The sequence below is a fragment of the Microcaecilia unicolor genome, chromosome 2 (assembly GCF_901765095.1).
Source record: "Microcaecilia unicolor chromosome 2, aMicUni1.1, whole genome shotgun sequence".
In the NCBI taxonomy this organism is placed as follows: Eukaryota; Metazoa; Chordata; class Amphibia; order Gymnophiona; family Siphonopidae; genus Microcaecilia; species Microcaecilia unicolor.
The window spans coordinates 592509620-592529311 of record NC_044032.1 but is presented as its reverse complement, the minus strand read 5'-3'; the positions used below and the strand labels follow the sequence as shown (position 1 = coordinate 592529311).

The window sequence follows — 19692 nt, the reverse complement described above, 5'->3', positions numbered from 1 at the left end:
CAACACCTGCATAATCCTGGATTTGGATACCTGAGCTCCTTCTTTTCATGTGCTCTTTACCAGCCAATCATTCAAGTAGAGAAACATGTGCCCTCCCAATCTGCGTAGTGACACTGCAACTACTGCAAGTCATTTTATGAAGACTCTGGGAGCTGACACCAGGCCAAAAGGCAGAATGCGATACTGGCAGTGGTGTAGCCCTACATGAAATCTGAGATACCCCTTGTGAATGGGATGTTTCTTGATGTCTGTATAGGCATCTTTTAAGTCCAGAGACTATAGTCAATCATTTGCCTGAATCATGCGGATTAAAATGCCTAGGGAAGCTAATCTGAACTTTGCTTTTGTCAAATATTTGTTCAGGGCCCTTAAGTCTACGATGGGATGAAATCCTATGGTTTCTTGGGGCCCAAAAAATACTTGGAGTAAAATTCCTTTCCTTTTTCCCTTGGTGGAATGGATTTGACCACACTGGCCTATAAAACAGAAGACAGCGCCTCTGTAAGTAATTCCTGTTACTGGGGCTCTCAATGGGCAATTTGGAAACAGCTTTCACCAATGAAGGATGTAACCCATGCAGACTATTTTGAGGATTCAATGATTTGAGATTACAAGGGCCCATCTGTCTTGGAAAAAATTCAGCTTCCCTCCTATCGGTAGGTCATCCGGCTATACTCTCTTGGAGCCAATAAAAAGCTCTTCCCTTGCTTAGGCTGGAGAGCTGGCTGGAACATTTGAGCCCTCTGTTGCCTCAGACAGAAATGAGAGCTCTGGGCTGGCTGGGAAGGCAAGAGGAAGGAGGAAATCAATGCTTATGAGAGTAGTAGGTTTTCCTTTGCCCTACACCTTAATATGTCCTAGAGGAGAATGTTACACCAGGAGCGGACCAGGTGAATGGCCTGATGGTATCAATTCTCATCTTGATGAGGTCAGCAATCTCCTCCACCTTGTCACCAAAAACATTATCACCCCAGCACGGGATGTGTCTGCCAGTTTCTTCTGAACAGCTGGCTCTAGATTTCAGGAACACAGCCAGGTGAGTCTATGTAACCTAATACCCATGATGGAGGCCCTGGACACCACATCGCAAGTATCATAGGTTGTCCAGGCCATGTGCTTTCGGCACTCCTGTTGCTTCGCTATTATCTGGTGGAGTTCTACATCTTTCTCAGGTGGTATACTATCTGCAGATTCTGCCACACTGTGTACTATGTGCAAGTGCAAGCTCATGAAGAGCTGGTAAGAATGTATGCAGAAGGACTGAGGAACATTCTGAAATACCTTCCTACCAAAAGACTCCAAAGTCCTACTATCCTTCCTCAGGGGCACCAAGGAGTGAATATTGGAGCTTCTAGCTCATTTGAGAGCACATTCGATGACATGGAGTCGTGCAGCAGTTGGAGCTTCTTGAATCCGGGAGCCTTATGGACTCTCTACATAGAGTTGGCCATTTTATGAATAGGATGTACAGATTTGAGGGGGAGGGGGTTCTCAAACTGCTTCATCTGTACAGCCTGAAGGATACTGTGAATGGGCACTATCACAATCCCTCCTTAGGAGGGGCATCAATGTCAAGGATATCCAATAACTTTCCCTTGGGCTCATCCTCAACAACCAACTGGTAAAGGAGAGCTCCTCAGGAGGAGTGTTTTTTCTCTCACGGGGAGGGGAAGGATCTGAAGGGAGACCAAGAGACCTCTCCTCTGAGAGGACTTCTGGCTCATGTTCAGACTCCCAGGAGCAGTCCAAATAAGACACAGGGAAGTAATCCTCCATCTGAGTCTGCCTCAGTTGACTGGATTCATGTCCAGGCTCTAGGCAAACTGCTGGGCACCAAGGAAGCTTGCCCTAGGATTTGTAGTATGGAATGTTTCCACGATTTGGGTTTCTGCTAGGTACTCGTGACCTGGCTTGGCCACTGTTTGAAAAACAGGATACTGGGCTAGATGGACCATTGGTCTGACCCAGTATGGCTGCTCTTATGTTCTAAGAGAGTACATCCTCACTTCTCTGCGAATGAAGAGAACTGACTGGTCCCACACAGTGAAGTAAGCATGAAGGTGCCACATGCATGTGCAATGCAATCTTCCAAAAGCTTCTGAAAGAGTTGCTGGAAGTTATCCAGACCGGGCTCCATTGCATGACATCATACATATGCAAGTATATTGTGTCCTGCTTGTACCCAAAGAGATATTTTTTTCTCACTGTTGGCCTTTTACTTGTTTGGATTATATTCACTGGTTGCAATGAAATCCGGTTAATGACTTGTGAGGAGTTAGATAATGCAGGTATTTCCTTTGGCTCCTTATCTGAGGATCCCTTCTTCCATCACATTTAAACAATTTTTTTGCTATGAATAGGAAGCTGTTATTATTGGTTGTACAAAATGAGTGACATCACGGAAGACATTAATTAAAAATTAACAGAGCCAGACTGATATGCATTAATGACTGAATATCAAATACCCACATGTAATATATGCATGCCTATAATTCTACAGATGGGTCATTGCTTCCCTTGTTTCTGGTATAGTACTGGCATGACTACATTGTACATCGTGCATCCAAGAAGGCATTTGGTTAATTATACAAAGTGGTGGCTACAAATCTGAATAATAATAAGACTGACTGCATCAAGCCTTGTGCGCCTGCATGATAAAAGCCAAACTCACTCTCAGTTTCCAGCAGCGTTTCCTCCAAGGTTAGCTGTGCAAGATGGACGACAGGTGCAGGTCCTGCCTCCCATTTCTTACGGTCCCCTGTGGCATGGTGTCTCTCCTCTTGCTCTTCCCTCTCTGTTGTGACAATGGCCTCACAGGTTTCTTTGGTGTCTTTCTCATCTTTTTCTTCATCTTCTTGAGCTTTCAAGTTCTGGTTCAGTCTTCGCAATATTTCACGTTTTTCATTCTGAATCGGGGAGGTACCCTAAAAATAAAACATATTTAACCTCCTCACAAAAGTAGAAAACAAAGACCTAAGCAGTAAGTGAAATGAAAAGCTGAAGGACAATGGAGGCCCATGGAAGGCACTTACCTGAATTGATGGATCTGGTTTCTTCACTTCCTCTGCAGTGTCTTTCATTTCAGTTACGCCTTCCTGTTTCCACATAAACAAAAATGAAACAACACTCAATGAGAGAATACTTGGAAATGTATATCTAGGTACTCTGCTTTATTCATCATCCAGGGCCCTGAGTAGGTAGAAAGCAAACCTGATACAGGGATGAATGGAAATTATTTTCCACAACTAATAGTAATACATATCGTATCTAGAGTTCTTAGGGCAGTATGTGATTTAACACTTCACAACAACGCCTACCAAGAAAATCCAGACTGGAAGATTGTATTCTCTTGTTACTATGTAAGCCGCATTGAGCCTGCAATGTGCGGGAAAGCGCGGGATCCAAATGCAATAAATGAATAAATAAATAAATAAATAAATAAATAAATAATCTCTGCCTGAGTTTAAAGGTATTATTCTTGGACAAACCCCCACTAAGAAAAAGAAATAATAAGCATAGTGATTTCCAAAAGGATGAATCAAGAGCCAGAAATGGAAACTAAAAAATGAATTTAATCAAAAATGCATTCCTTTCTGTAAGGGCAATATAGGTGTGAAATAGCTTGCCTTAGTGTACAAGTGAAGTACCTTCTATGGAAATAAAATAAAATATCCACCCATAGAATTTGGATCCTCAAGAATAAGACTCCCAGATCTGGAATCCCCTGAACCCACTTGTTACAGGCAGGAACCCTCAGACCTTGCAGCCCTGAATCAGCCCTCTCAAGTATAAGGCTCTAAAGTCAAATCACTCCCCCACCCCCTGGAATCAGAGGAACCCTGGGTCAAAAACCCTTTAGCACTGAATAAGGACCTACCAGATCCAAGATCCCTGACAACCGATTCAAGAGCCCCTGGTCTGACATTCCTGAGTCAGAGATTCTAAACCTGGCAGTGCACCTCACTGTGCTACAAAAATTCATCAGCCCATTCAGACTCCCTACTATTCATTCAGAAAGTCTAACAACAAAAATAAGTTCTATACCAGTGAACAATGATGGCGAGTTAATTAAGTCCTCAATTTGGATCTATGATCAGTCTAGACCAATGGCTCCCCAAACTATCCTGGGGGCTTCCTAGCCAGTCAAGTTTTCAGGATATTCATAATGAATATTCATGAGAGAAATTTGCTTGGAGATATATCAATTAGTTCAACTAATTAAACAGGAGCTGTGTTTAGTCAAACATAGCAGAGTTACACACAGGTAATGATAAGTTGAACCAACTGATGCATTTTCCAAGCAACACTTGTGGTCAGTCTGGACTGATCAAAGTGAACTCACTGCCTATGTCTAATCTTCTATCTGGCTTAACTAAAAGCAGTCAGCATGGACTTTTTTTTTTTTTTTTAAAGGCAGTCAGTGAATGAATCAGGTGTTAGAAGACAGCCTAGTGGATTTTCAAGCAAAGGGGGCATTAGTCAGTAGGTTGAAGTCGCTATAGTGCATTAAAGATTTGGGACACAATGAGGGGCATAATTGAAAGGGACGCCCAAGTTCTGCTGAGGACGTCCTCGCAAAACATCCCCATGGAGGGACAGGGAAAACCTGTATTATTGAAACAAGATAGACGTCCATCTTTCGTTTCGATAATACAGTCGGGGACGCCCAAATCTTGAAATTTAGGTCATCCTTAGAGATGGTCGTCCTTACACTTGGTCGTTTCTGATTTTCGGTGATAATGGAAACCAAGGACACCCATCTCAGAAATGACCAAATGCAAGCCCTTTGGTCGTGGGAGGAGCCAGCATTCGTACTACACTGGTCGCCCTGACATGTCAGGACACCAACCGGGCACCCTAGGCGGCACTGCAGTGGAGTTCATAAATTGCTCCCAGGTACATAGCTCCCTTACCTTGTGTGCTGAGCCCCCCAAACCCCACTACCCACAACTGTACACCACTACCATAGCCCTTACGGGTGAAGGGGGGGCACCTAGATGTGGGCCCAGTGGGTTTCTGATGAGTTTTGGAGGGCTCACATTTACCAGCACAAGTGTAACAGGTGGGGGGAGGGGGAGATGGGGCTGGTTCCACCTGCCTGAAGTGCACTGCACCCACTAAAACTGCTCCTGGGACCTGCATACTGCTGCCATGGACCCGAGTATGACATTTGAGGCTGGCATAGAGGCTGGCACAAAATATTTTTAAGATTTTTTTTTAGGGTGGGAGGGGGTTTGTGACCACTGGGGAAGTAAGGGGAGGTCATCTGGTCAGTTCAGGCACCTTTTTGTGCCTTGGTCGTAAGAAAAACAGGACCAGGTAAAGTTGTCCAAGTGCTTGGCACGGACGCCTTTTATTTTTCCATTATGGGTCGAGGACGTCCATGTGTTAGGCACGCTCAAGTCCCGCCTTCGCTACGCCTCCGACACGCCCCTGTGAACTTTGGTCATCCCTGCAATGGAAAGCAGTTGGGGGTGCCCAAAATCAGCTTTCGATTATACCGATTTGGACGACCAATTTGTGTCAAAAGATGGGCGTCCTTCTCTATCGAAAATGAGCCTGAATGAAGAGTACTTCAGTCAGTTGGAGCCAGAATGAGGTGTGCTGGAGGTTTTGGGATATTCTGGGACAGGTTGTTGGATTGATTGGCATAGTAAGGTACAATAGTTGATGGATGGACTTAGTGGAGGGTGTGTGTTGAGGGCTTGGGGGTTTCAACAGGCATAGGTGTTATGAGGTACTCTAGTCTGGATCAAGAACTTCCTAGGTACATAAGACTTGGGCTTCTTAGACTAGAGTGCCTCTACTTTCTTTACATTTGTTTAATGGTTAAAGGTAGAATTTAAGCTCAACTACCACCTCTAATGCACTGAAGATAAAACGGTACTGAACATGAATTTTTTTTAGAACACTATTTAATCTACCTTGCCCTATGCACCTCATTATCTTATTTCATCAGCAGTAGAGATTTATTGCCAAGCTAAAATAAGAAATGTGCACTAAGAAATAAACACATTTTTTCAACCTTACATTACTTCAAAAGGCCCTGGGTGTGCTTTATGCAGCCCCATTGAAACCACTATATTTTTTACCACAGAAAGGTTTTAAAAAAAAAAAACTTTATTCCTGATCCACAGAGGACACCTGCTCCAGACACAACATTCACAATGAAAACGAAGTCAAAATTTATATTTTGTTTCTTCAAGTGTCTCCTGCCTGTATCAAACTAAATGATCACATCTACAGGCTTCTATGGTACTCTACACAAAAGTACTTACTGCCCCAACATCCCTAAGAGCAGAGGTCATGGAAAAAGCAAGTGTAGCAGGTGGACTGTGCTGTGCCGGAGGCTGTGCTTTGGCAGGAGAACCCCCTGCCTCTTGCTGACCATGACTTGGGGAAGGAGGTGCCACTGCTGTGGGACTGAAAGGCACATTCGCATTCTTCAACCCTCTGGCAGACAGCTGCAAGAGAAATTGTACCATACAATTATCACAGTGCTATAAATACTGTATCAACAAAAGAATAATGGTCGGTAATCATGAATCATATGACAACTCCAGAGATGGCAGAGTAGTTAATATATTTACCTGTAACTGGTACCTTCATGGTACCAGATAAAGGTCAAACTTGTGGGTGTTATATACTCTGATGGAACCAAGAATGCAAAGGCCTCATCTCCAAAGTAAGAGGTTTTTAACTGATTAAGTGGAGTGTGCTGCATATGCCTAGTGGCCAGGAGAGAGTCCCTCAGTCATATATGATTTAAAAAAAAAATAAAAATATAGAACTGAAGGAATGACGGAAGGGTATGGGTAACTCATTTATCTTGCTTTCCAGAAATACATCACTTACAGATTAGCAACTATTTTCTCCATGGTCAAGCAGGAGAGTCAGTTAGTCCCACCTGTGAGGTTCTCTTCCAGTCTGCAGCTACTAGCTTTTACATATCCCCCTCCTCCCCCGTTCAATGAGCAATATGGGAAAATGTTGTCATTAAAAACTTTTTAAAAACGTACTTACTTGTAACAGGTGTTCTCCGAGGACAGCAGGCCAATTATTCTCACAACTGGGTGATGTCATCTGACAGAACCTGGTATGCACACTGCACAGCATACCGTCTCTTTAAGAAGCCTTTGGCAGCATCCCTCCACACATTTGCGGGCGTCCTCTCGTGTGGGACCAGCAGAATAACATAGCTAGAAAAAGGACAACTCTAATAGAAGGAAGGAGGATTTGTGAGAATAATTGGCCTACTGACCTCAAAGACACCTACTACAGGTAAGTAATTTCGCTTTCTCCGAGGACAAGCAGGCCATAATAGTCTCATAAATGGAAATCCTAGCTAGCAGGCTCATGAAAACAACAACGCTAGGACAACAGGGACTTGCAATGAAAAGGTCAACCAATCAACCTGAAACTATATACAACCAGTTGTGAAGATGCAGTCTGGAACGGAAATAATGGGCCTAGGAGGGTGGAGTTGGATTCAAGACACCAAACAGATTCTGCAGTACTGTCTGACCAAACCACCTGTCACATCAGGTTTTCTGCTCAATGTTTTAGTGAGATGTGAATGTGTAGACTGAAGACCACATTGCAGCCTTGCAGATGGACTACCGATGCAGCCAAGTCTCTGACATTGTGCGCCGTGACATAGACTTCCAGAGTCAACCCAGCCTGGGCACAAGTGAAAGAGATGCAATCTGCCAGCCAACTGGACAATGTGCGTTTGCCAATGGCTATCTCCATCCTTTTTGGATCAGAACAAAAAAGCTCAGTGGAATGTCTATGGGATTTATTCTGCTCTAGATAGAACGCCAAGACTCACTTGCAGTCTGACACGGGCCAGGGAGGGTGAGCCCTTGGGACACAGCTAGGCTGACGCTGCCTAACTAACAAGGAGGCTAGGTAGGCCCCAAATGGTGGCAGGCAAGACACACCCAGACTAGAATCAGGCAGACCAAATCTAGAGGTTTATCAGGAGAGTAGGGAGTGCAGAATAGAGGCCAACAGCAGGCAAGCTGGTCCTGAAACCAACAATGGTACAGAAGAGGCTTGAGAAAGTCCAAACAATCCCAGAGGTCAGGGCAGACTGTGATCAAGGCACAGCTAGGAAACAGGAGTCAGGGTCGGCAAGCTGGAGAGACGGGCTGGAACAAGGGCAGGCAGGTTGAAGAGACAGGCTGGAACAAGGGCAGACAAGCTGGAGAGACGTACTGCAGCAAGGGCCGGCAGGCTGCAACAAGGACTGGAACAAGGGCAGGAAGGATGGAGGCTTGGACTGGATCAAGGGCTGGCAGGATGGAAGCTTGGACTGGGACAGGACGTGATTCAAAGCAGGCACAGGAACCTAAGCAAAAGCAACTCCATCAGGCAAGACAAATGCAGGGGGAGTCTGAAGGCTCCTTATAAAGGCCCCAGCTTCTGATGTCATCATTGGCATCCTTGAGATTCCCCACCACTGGCCTTTAAAAAGGCATTTATCAGTGTGCACGCATGCCTAGGAGGACCAGTGTTAGCCAGCACTAGAGGACTCAACAGGGAAGTGACCCACCTGACCAGCAGGTGCCCTGAAGCGCCAGAGGCAGCAGCACGGGTGGCCTGCTGTGCTGGGCAAAAGGTGAGCTGGGGCATGGGGCACGGCTGCAGTCGTGGCACAGTTCAAAGTGTGCAGTGTGATTTCGCTAGGGTGGGCATGCAGTTTCAGGAAGAATGTTGGCAGGATGATCGACTGGTTAAGACAGAACTCCGACACCACCTTAGGAAGGAATTTAGGGTGTGCATGGAGAGCTACTCTGTAATGATGAAATCTTATCTAAGGTGGATCTGCTACTAGGACCTGAAGCTCTATGACCCTGCGAGCTGAGGTGACTGCCACCAAAAACAAGATCTCCCAGGTCAGATACTTTAGATGATACGAATCAAGTGACTCAAAAGGAGCTTTCATCTGATGGTTGAGGGCGACATTGAGGCCCCATGACACGGAGGTCTGACAGGGAGTTTTGACTACAAACCTCACATGAAGTGAAGAACTAGAAGCTGTCCAGAAATGGGCTCACCTCCTAAACAGTGAAGAAAAGCACTGATTGTGCTGAGGTGAACTTTTAGAGTTGGCTTTCAAAAAAGACTCAGAAAGATGCAGAGTGTATTCAAGCAGGTTCTGTGTAGGGCAAGAGAGAGGATTTGGGGGTCTTGCTCTCACATCAGGCAGCAAACCTCCTCCATTTAAAATAATTTTTTTTAAATTACATTTGTACCCCGCACTTTCCCACTCATGGCAGGCTCAATGCGGCTTACATATTATATACAGGTACTTATTTGTACCTGGGGCAATGGAGGGTTAAGTGACTTGCCCAGAGTCACAAGGAGCTGCCTGTGCCTGCAGTGGGAATCGAACCCAGTTCCCCAGGACCAAAGTCCACCACTCTAACCACTAGGCCACTCTTCCACTCCACATAATAACTCCTCTTAGTGGAATCGGAAGCCAGCACGACTCTGGAGTCACTCTTTGGCAACTGTAAGGAGGAAAATTCTACGTTCTCAACATCCAGACTGTGAGAGTCAAGGACTGAAGTTTGAGATGGAGAAGAGACCCCTCGTTCTGGGTAATGAGGGTTGGAAACATTCTAATCTCCACAGCTCTTCGGAAGACAACTGCAGAAGCACAGGGAATCACACCTGTCTCAGCCAGAATAATCACTACTTCCAGGAATCTCCAAGCTATTGACCCTCCCACCTTATCCTCTAGTATCTCTGATCTCCTCCCTTCCATCTTGTCCTCTGAGTCTGTAGACAAGGCTGTCTCCACTTACAATGCCACTCTCTCCTCTGCTCTGAATGCCCTTGCACCGTCCATCTCCTCCCGTCCCACAGGGCGCACTAATCCCCAGCCCTGGCTGACCCCTTGCACCTGATACCTTCGCTCCTGCGCCCGTTCAGCTGAGCACCTCTGGAGGAAATCTCGCACCCATACTGATTTTATTCATTTCAAATTCATGCTATCCTGCTTCCAGTCCTCCCTATTCCTCGCCAAACAGGACTATTACACCCAACTGACTAATTCCCTCAGCTCTAACCCTCGTCGTCACTTCACCACCCTTAACTCCCTCCTCAAAGTGCCCTCCGCTCCCACACCCCCTTACTCTCTCCTCAATCACTGGCCGACTACTTCTGCGACAAGGTGCAGAAGATCAACCTCGAATTCACCACCAAACCATCTCCTCTTCACCCTACAACCCAATCCCTCAACCAACCAACTCAGGCCTCCTTCTCCTCTTTTCCTGATATCACCGAAGAGGAAACCGCCCATCTCCTCTCCTCTTCGAAATGCACCACCTGTTCCTCAGACTCCATCCCCACCAACTTACTTAACACCATCACTCCTACTGTCACCCCCTCCATCTGTCATATCCTCAACCTCTCTCTCTCCACTGCAACTGTCCCTGACACCTTCAAACATGCTGTAGTCACACCACTCCTCAAAAAACCATCACTTGACCCTACTTGTCCCTCCAACTACCGCCCCATTTCCCTCCTACCCTTCCTCTCCAAGATACTTGAACGCGCCGTTCACAGCCGCTGCCTTGATTTTCTCTCCGCTCACGCCATTCTCAATCCGCTTCAATCCGGCTTTCGCCCCCTACACTCTACAGAAACGGCACAATCTAAAGTCTGCAATGACCTGTTCCTTGCCAAATCCAAAGGTCACTACTCCATCCTCATCCTCCTAGATCTATCCGCCGCTTTTGACACTGTCAATCACAACCTACTTCTCGCCACACTGTCCTCATATGGGTTCCAGGGCTCTGTCCTCTCCTGGTTCTCCTCTTATCTCTCCCACCGTACCTTCAGAGTACATTCTCATGGTTCTTCCTCCACCCCCATCCCACTCTCTGTTGGAGTTCCCCAGGGATCTGTCCTTGGGCCCCTTCTTTTTTCAATCTACACCTCCTCCCTGGGCTCCCTAATCTCCTCTCATGGTTTCCAATATCATGTTTATGCCGATGACACCCAGCTTTATCTCTCCACACCAGACATCACTGCAGAAACCCAGACCAAAGTATCGGCCTGCTTATCCGACATTGCTGCCTGGATGTCCAACCGCCACTTGAAACTGAACATGGCCAAGACCGAGCTTATTGTCTTCCCTCCCAAACCCACTTCTCCTCTCTCTCCACTCTCTATCTCAGTTGACAACACCCTCATCATTCCCGTCTCATCTGCCCGCAACCTCGGAGTCATCTTCGACTCCTCCCTCTCCTTCTCTGCGCATATCCAGCAGATTACCAAGACCTGTCGCTTCTTCCTCTATAAGATTAGCAAAATTCGCCCTTTCCTCTCTGAGCACACCACCCGAACTCTCATCCACTCTCTCATCACCTCTCGCCTTGACTACTGCAACTTACTCCTCACTGGCCTTCCACTTTGCCATCTATCCCCCCTTCAGTCTATTCAGAACTCTGCTGCACATCTTATCTTCCGCCAGGACCGTTATTACTCATATCACCCCTCTCCTCAAGTCACCTCACTGGCTTCCGATCAGGTACCGCACACAGTTCTAGCTTCTCCTATTAACCTACAAATGCACTCGATCTGCAGCCCCTCCTTACCTCTCTCTCTATCCTCATCTCCCCCTACGTTCCTACCTGTAACCTCCGCTCTCAAGACAAATCCCTCCTTTCAGTACCCTTCTCCACCACCGCCAACTCCAGGCTCTGCCCTTTCTGCCTCGCCTCACCCCATGCCTGGAATAAACTCCCTGAGCCCATATGTCAGGCCCCCTCCCTGCTCAACTTCAAAGCCCTGCTCAAAGCCCACCTCTTCGATGTCGCCTTCGGCACCTAACCACCATACCTCTATTCAGAAATCTAGACTGCCCCCACTTGGCACTTGACATTTCGCATTTTAGATTGTAAGCTCTTTTGAGCAGGGACTGTCCTTTGTTAAACTGTACAGCGCTGCGTAACCCTAGTAGCGCTCTAGAAATGTTAAGTAGTAGTAGTAGTAGAATGGAATGATGAGGATCATGGTCCAGTCTTGGTTGAGCTTCTGCAAACTCTTCCTTATTAGAAGAATGGGAGGACACACATACAGAAGACCTGTTCCCCAATGGAGGAGAAAGGCATCTACCACTAGCCTGCTGTGCAACACAAGTCTGGAGCAATACTGAGGGACTTTGCTATTGAGATGAGTGGCAAAAAGATCCGAGGGAGTGCCCATCTCTGAAGATCTTGCGGGTAATGCCCACATTCAAAGACCACTCATGTAGTTGCATGACCCTGCCAGGTACCCAGGTGGGAGAAAGGGTCATGCTCTGCGGGATTGACTTATCATTTCTATAGCACTACTAGACACATTCAACACTGTACACTAAACATGTAAGAGATTGTCTCTGCTCGACACAGCTTACAATCTAATCAAAACAAACAGAACAAATAAGAGATTAGGGAATTACTTATGGTGGAAACTAGTAAAAAAGGCCCGTTTCTGGAGCAAATGAAACGGGCGCTAGCAAGGTTTTCCTCCCCAACCCCCCCCCCACCCCTTCGTCATTGTGAAGCCACTGACACCATTGCTCCGCACCTCGTCAACGCACCTTCATCACCTTCTTTGTTCTGAAGCCACTGACGTCATTGCTCTGCCCTCGACGTCATCACGTTTGACGCGAGGGCGGGGCCCAGAGACTTGGTGATTTCGGTGGCTTCACCACCACGAACCCTTCATGAAGGAAGTGATGTCAGTGGCTTGGCTTCAGTGACGTCAGTGTCTTCAGAACGTTGAGGGTGAGTTTTATTATATAGATGATAAAACAGACATGGGTATTGAACAAGTGAATAGGGGTTAAGAGTTAAAAGCAGCTTAAAAAGGTGGGTTTTTAGCCTAAATTTGAATACGGTCAGAGATGGAGCTTGACATACTGACTCTGGAAGTCTATTCCAGGTGTGCAGCAAGATAAAAGGAACGGAGTCTGGAGTTGGCAGTGGAGGAGAAGGGTACAGATAAGAGAGATTTACCTGATGAATGGAGTTCCCGGGGAGGACTGTAGGGAGAGATAAGAATGGAAAGATACTGAGGAGCTACAGAGTGAATGCACCTCTAAATCAATAACAGGAGTTTGAACTGTATGCAGAAATGGATAGGGAGCCAATGAAATGACTAGAGGAGAGGGCTAATATCAGTGCAGAGATACTGATGGAATATAAGTCGTGCAGCAGAATTTTGAACAGACTGAAGGAGAGAGAGATGGCTTAGTGGGAGACCTGTGAGAAGCAAGTTGCAACAGTCTAAGTGTGAGGTGATAGGAATGTGGATAAGACCCACAACCCACTGTACTAATGTACAAATCCCCACTATCTAAAATCTAGATTAAGATAAATAAATAGAGCACCAATTATCACCAACAAGGAAAAGTAAAGACCTCAAAAAGAACCAATGCCAACTGCTAAATATTCCAGTCAATTCATAGTACAAAATCAAAACCATCAAAGCAGTGAAATCACTCAGAGCCCCCATGTCATCCATTAATGTGTCACAGGCAAAGCCACCATCTGCCTGCTGTGCCAAAGGACTGGCAAACAAGGCAGACTTGAGAAATTATCCAAGACCAGCACAGAACTTTCAAGAGCTTCCAGCAATTGGTCAGTATTTTCTCAAACTGCAAATACATAAATTTCATGTAGGCAGGTGGGTTTTTGTTTAAATTTTACAGATTTTGCTTTTATATTGATTCTTCATGTTTTTAAGTATCCTCAGCAGTGTGCATTGCTGATTTGTGTGCGCAACTTGATTACTGAGCCAATCAGCGTCAATAATTGGCTACTAACAATCAATTTTCCTGGGGGGGGGGGGGGGCGTGTTTATGGGTTGTTTTGGGGACATTCTTATAAATTACGTGCATTTTTATAGAATATATCTGATCCGTGCCTAACATAGGCACCAGTATTTACATCTGCTTTCAGAAGGTATAAATGTAGGCAAATTAAGTAGGCACGGATTAGGTGCTTAACTATTATAAAGTGCAGATACTCTTTATAGAATACCTCTTAACACATAATTTTTTTCATGTCAATTTACTGAATCTAGTCCTTGCTGTAGAACAAAATACAAAAATGTATAGAGAAACAACCCAACTGCTCCTTCAAGTGCTCAAAGAAGAGGGGATCATTGTACCCCATTTTGATTTTGCTCAAATTTTAACTTAACTGAGAGCTACTGCAGTTAGAACTGTGCAGTTTACACAAGGTAAGTGTGCACGTCACTGGCCACACGATGCAGGGACAGATTCAGTGTGGGAGTCACCTTGCATGGTAGACATTTGCGTACAGCATATTAAAATCAAGCCATTAGCTATTCCATCCTGATGCAGAGAAGTACAGATCTGATTTGAAGGTAAGTACAACACGAGAATTTTACCACTAGGCAGTGAACAAAGGTTAGCTCACCTTTCTGCATCGGAGCAGAAAAGCTAATAATTCCCTTGGGTTTACACCCCTCCCCCCAAAAAAACAACAACCTGTCTTCATGTTACCATCCCCAAGATAGCCATCTGACCCCTTCAAACTCCCTCCAAATTTCTACACTCCGATCCCTTCCCGAAATGGCATCCAATGGGCACCCCTCGATCAAAAATCCTGTTGTCTAGCAGCAACCACTCCATCCCACCACATACATTTAAGAAGCAGAAAGAATGCCCACTTGTCGCCATCTTGAAAAATGGCAGAGCCTGACCCCGTATGGTTCATCCTGGGACATACCATTTGGGGTAAGTCTGCCAAATAAGGGAATAAAGGAAAAATTCCTTTATTCGGTAGATGACCCCCTCGAGGTGTGTCCAAGGATGCATAGTGTGGTGTCATGGAAGTAGCACTGAGTGTGCATTGCTGCTGCCTCTTAAAGGTAATTGGAAGGGTGCCTGGAGGGGGGGGTTCAGGCCTAGTGGAGAAATAGGGGGGGGGGTGAAGTAGAGTGGGTGCCACTAGACACAAGGGATATTTTGGGGGTGTATCAGGGGGTAGGGAGTGCCGTATATTATGGGGGGGGGGGAGATATGCCTTAATTTTTTATAAGGGGATTGGGTTGGGTCAGGGGGCCACTAGACTACCAGAAATTTTTAAATGGGCAGATGTAGATCCACAGACTACTCTTTTTTGTTTTAATATCCCCCTTCTTGTCAGTGCATGAGCTGAATACTGCCCATGCACTAACAGAAGGGGGATATTTTGGCAATGAACTGCAGTTAACTGCATGCTTTTAACATGGTATCTGCTTGCTTATTGCTTACATCATCACCATAGTATATTTTTGAGTTTATTTTGCAGTAGAAGCTAAGCGCTAAGCTATCAGCGCACAGCTCTACTGCATGGCTTTCTGTCTCTGCTGCGATTTCCAGCCCCAAGAACCTAAGCATTTTAAGTGTGAGCTGCAAACCATAAAAATCCAGCAACTTCTACCAATATCCAGCATGCAGTCCAGCATTATGCACACCAGAACCAAAAAGAAAGCTGGCAACAATCTCATAAATAAGTTTTAAGCCACTCCTGGGTAAAAACCACTAAAAATGTTTCGCATCCAACTTCGGTAATAGAAACTATGACCAGCAGAGAGTGGATGGAGTGTACATATTTATAATCAAGAGACATCCATTTAAAGTGTAAATACTGGGACATGAATTTGCAGCCTTTGCTCAAGCAGCAAGATAAGCTTCCTTTTGAATGAAATTCTTCTAAAACTAGTCACCTTTTAGGAGGTATTTATAAAATGAGGAAATGTCTAAAAGTATACGTGATTCAAGCTGGAGCATATACAGTAGTCGTTCAGAGGGGCATTGTGTGGGAAAAGTTGCAATTTAGTATTGTGTTCAGTTTTGGAGGCTGTATCTTGCTAAGGATGTAAAAAGAATTGAAGCGGTGCAAAGAAAAGCTACGAGAATGGTATGGGATTTGCGTTACAAGACGTATGAGGAGAGACTTGCTGACCTGAACATGTATACCTTGGAGGAAAGGAGAAACAGGGGTGATATGATACGGACGTTCAAATATTTGAAAGGTATTAATCCGCAAACGAACCTTTTCCGGAGATGGGAAGGCGGTAGAACTAGAGGACATGAAATGACATTGAAGGGGGGCAGACTCAAGAAAAATGTCAGGAAGTATTTTTTCATGGAGAGATTGGTGGATACTTGGAATGCCCTCCCGCGGGAGATGGTGGAGATGAAAATATGCGTGGGATAAACATAAAGGAATCCTGTTCAGAAGGAATGGATCCTCAGAAGCTTAGACGAGATTGGGTGGCAGAGCTGGTGGAGGGAAGCGGGGCTAGTGCTGGGCAAGACTTCTATGGTCTGTGCCCTGAAAATGGCAGATACAAATCAAGGTAAGGTATACACAAAAAGTAGCACATATGAGTTTATCTTGTTGGGCAGACTGGATGGACCATGCAGGTCTTTTTCTGCCGTCATCTACTATGTTACTATACATGTATTTTATAAAACACACACATATATTTACAACTTCTTAAGCAGGCGTAATGTCTACACTTTCAATCTAGGCATGATTTCTACAGGATTTGTGCAACTATTTTTATAAAGACATGTGAAGGGACATTTTCGAAAAGATAGTAAAGTCAGAATAGAAATGTCCAGCTCATAACGTCAAACAGATGTCCACCTCACATGTATTTTCCAAAAGGAACTGCATCAGCACTTCCTGTTCAAGATGTGTGTGTGCTGAAGATGTCCAGCACGAAGAGCTATTTTACAAATTGGAACACCTGACATAAGAACAAAATTACAGAGCATATTCAAATGCATGGATTAATGAGACGAAGCCAACATAGATTTAGTGAAGGGAAATCTTGCCTCAACAATCTATTACATTTCTTTGAAGGGGTGAACAAACGTGGATAAAGGTGAGCCGCTTGATATTGTGTATCTGGATTTTCAAAAGGTGTTTGACAAAATACCTCATGAAAAACTCCAGAAGAAATTGGAGAGTCATGGGATAGGAGATAGTGTCCTATTGTGGATTAAAAACTGGTTAAAACATAGAAATCAGAGAATTGGGTTAAATGGTCAGTATTCTCAATGGAGAAGAGTACATAGTGGAGCTCCCCAGGGCTCTGTGCTGGGACCACTGCTTTTTAACATATTTATAAATGATCTAGAGATGGGAGTAACTAGTGAGGTAATTAAATTTGCTGATGACACAAAGTTATTCAAAGTTGTTAAATCGCAAGAGGATTGTGAAAAATAACAAGAGGACTTTACGAGACTGGGAGACTTGGCGTCTAAATGGCACATGAAGTTTAACGTGAGCAAGTGCAAAGTGATGCATGTGGGAAAGAGAAACCCAAAATATAGGTACGTAATGCAAGGTTCTACATTTGGATTCACTGACCAAATAAAGGGATCTAGGCGCCGTTGTTGATGATACGTACCTTCTGCTCAGTTTGCTACGGTGGCTATGAAAGCAAATAGAATGTTAGGTATTATTAGGAAAGGCATGGAAAAAACAAAAATGAGGTCGTTATAATGCATTTGTATCACTCCATGGTGCGACCGCACCTCAAATATTGTGTTCAATTCTGGTCACCGCATCTCAAAAAAAATATAGTGGAATTAGAAAAGGTACAGATAAGGGCAATAAAAATGGTAATGGGGATGGGACGACTTCCCTATGAGGAAAGGCCTAAAGTGGCTAGGGCTCTTCAGCTTGGAGAAAAGATGGCTGAGGGAAGATATGATAGAGGTCTATAAAATAATGAGTGGAGTGGAACGGGTAGATGTGAATTGTTTGTTAAATCTTTCCAAAAAATATTAGGACTAGGGGGCATGCAATGAAGCTACAAAGTAGTAAATTTAAAACGAATCAGAGAAAAATTTTTCTTCACTCAACATGTAATTAAACTCTGGAATTCATTGCCAGAGAATGTGGTAAAGGCGGTTAGCTTAGCGGGGTTTTAAAAAGGTTTGGAAGGCTTCCTAAAGAAAAAGTCCTTCAACCATTTTTAAAATGGACTTGGGGAAAATCCACTGCTTATTTCTGGGATAAGCAGCATAAAATGTATTGAACTTTTTTGGAATCTTGCCAGGTATTGGTGACCTGGATTGGCCACTGTCGAAAACAGGATGCTGGGTTTGATGGACCTTTGGTATGTCCCAGTGTGGCAATACTTATGTACTAAAGCAGGGACAAGGACATCTGTCTGGAAGCATTCTTAGAAGAATGGCTCCACAGACGTCCATGCTGGGCAGCCTACTCAGGGCTGGGTCTTAGCAACTGCGGGGACCTGTGTAGACCAGTTCGTTGGAGCTCCCTGCCCCCACCTAGCCCCACCCCTTGACAAGATGTGTTTTAATTTTTTTTTTTTTTTTCAAATAAAGACAAATCAAGCAAACCTTGTACATAAAAAAACTAATTCAAATAAGCACAATGCTCTCATAGGAAACCTTTGGGTTTAAAAAGCAAAACCATGTGCACGTAACGACTGGATAAATGAATTAAAACAAATCTCCTTAATATGTAATACTTGATAGCAATAATGAAGCAGTGATTGAATATTCACAAAGCAAGCAGCCTGAGCCAACAGATTTATTCTCTGGTGAACACAATTAACTTTGTATGAACTTGACTGCTAATAGTGTGCTGAACTGGACGTTAACTTTACCACAGTACGTGAGTAAACCGTTTTGTGATTAACTGTAGAACGCACTTTTAGTGAGAGGGGAAAAGTCTCAATGTCACTGTGCATGTGTCCTATATTATCGCTCATCGTTTGGACATACTTAAGCATCCATGACTTTGTGTAATCACTGACAAAAACAACCCAACCACCTGCGTTTTAAATTTCAGAGTGCAGAGGTTCAAGTCGTGTGTATAACACGTTGAAACTATTTTTTAGCTTTTTTGGTTTTTTTTGCTTACAAAATCATCTACAATGTTGCTATAATTACACTGCTGCTAGCGCAATCATGCTATTTAAAGCGTTCTTCTCTGAAGGCCAATCACTTATCTGCATAATGTGAGAATTCTCCGGTCCCCGACAGGTTCTTATTTTGCCTGGACTTTGTCGAGAGATCTGGATTTGTTGCAGATTTGTGTCCCTCTCACTCCTGATTTGGGTCGCCAGGAGTGAGGAGGACAGAAATCTGCAACAAATCCAAATTCTTCGAGGCAGGAAAGATCCCCAGTCTTTCTGCCCACTGCCCACATCTTCTCTAAAATGGCTGCCAAGACTTCCAACAGCGCAAGTCTCGTGAGGCCGCCACTGGAATTCTTGGCAGTCATTTTTAAAAGGTGATTCAGCAGCAAGAGGGGCAGTGACAGCAGGCAGGAAAGACTGGGGATCTTTCCTGCCTCGAAGAATCCACTAGACCACCATGGTGGCTTCAGGTATGTGCCGGGAGAGTACCCTATGGCTCGGGGGAGGAGAGGAAAAGCAGTTAGATCGCCAGTAGCAGGGAGTGGGAGGGAGATGCCAAAGCTGCCGCGGGGCCCCTGGGAGCATGAGGCCCTGTGCGACTGCTCCTGTTGCCCCTGCCTAAGACCGGCCCTGAGCTTACTCTTTATCAAATCCCACTTTAACTCTTATTTTGTAATTGTGAGCCCTTCAGGTACATCTTCAGTAGCCTTCAAGCTCGAAGGTCTCATATATTTAGACACAGTAGGTATTTTTCTGTTTCTGGAGGGGTCA

General features: G+C 44.8%; 1 protein-coding gene across 4 annotated transcripts in view; it reads right to left on the bottom strand.

The window, feature by feature from the left end:
- The window catches only part of NEK1 (NIMA related kinase 1), a 335744-nt gene that overhangs the window by 91765 nt on the left and 224287 nt on the right, over positions 1–19692 (bottom strand). For all 4 annotated transcript variants that reach the window (XM_030191560.1, XM_030191562.1, XM_030191561.1 and 1 more), the window contains 3 exons: positions 6279–6464; positions 3033–3095; positions 2672–2924 (listed from right to left, as the gene is read on the bottom strand). In XM_030191560.1, coding sequence (XP_030047420.1) covers positions 2672–2924; positions 3033–3095; positions 6279–6464 — 502 coding nt within the window. The remainder of the gene's footprint in view (positions 1–2671; positions 2925–3032; positions 3096–6278; positions 6465–19692) is intronic.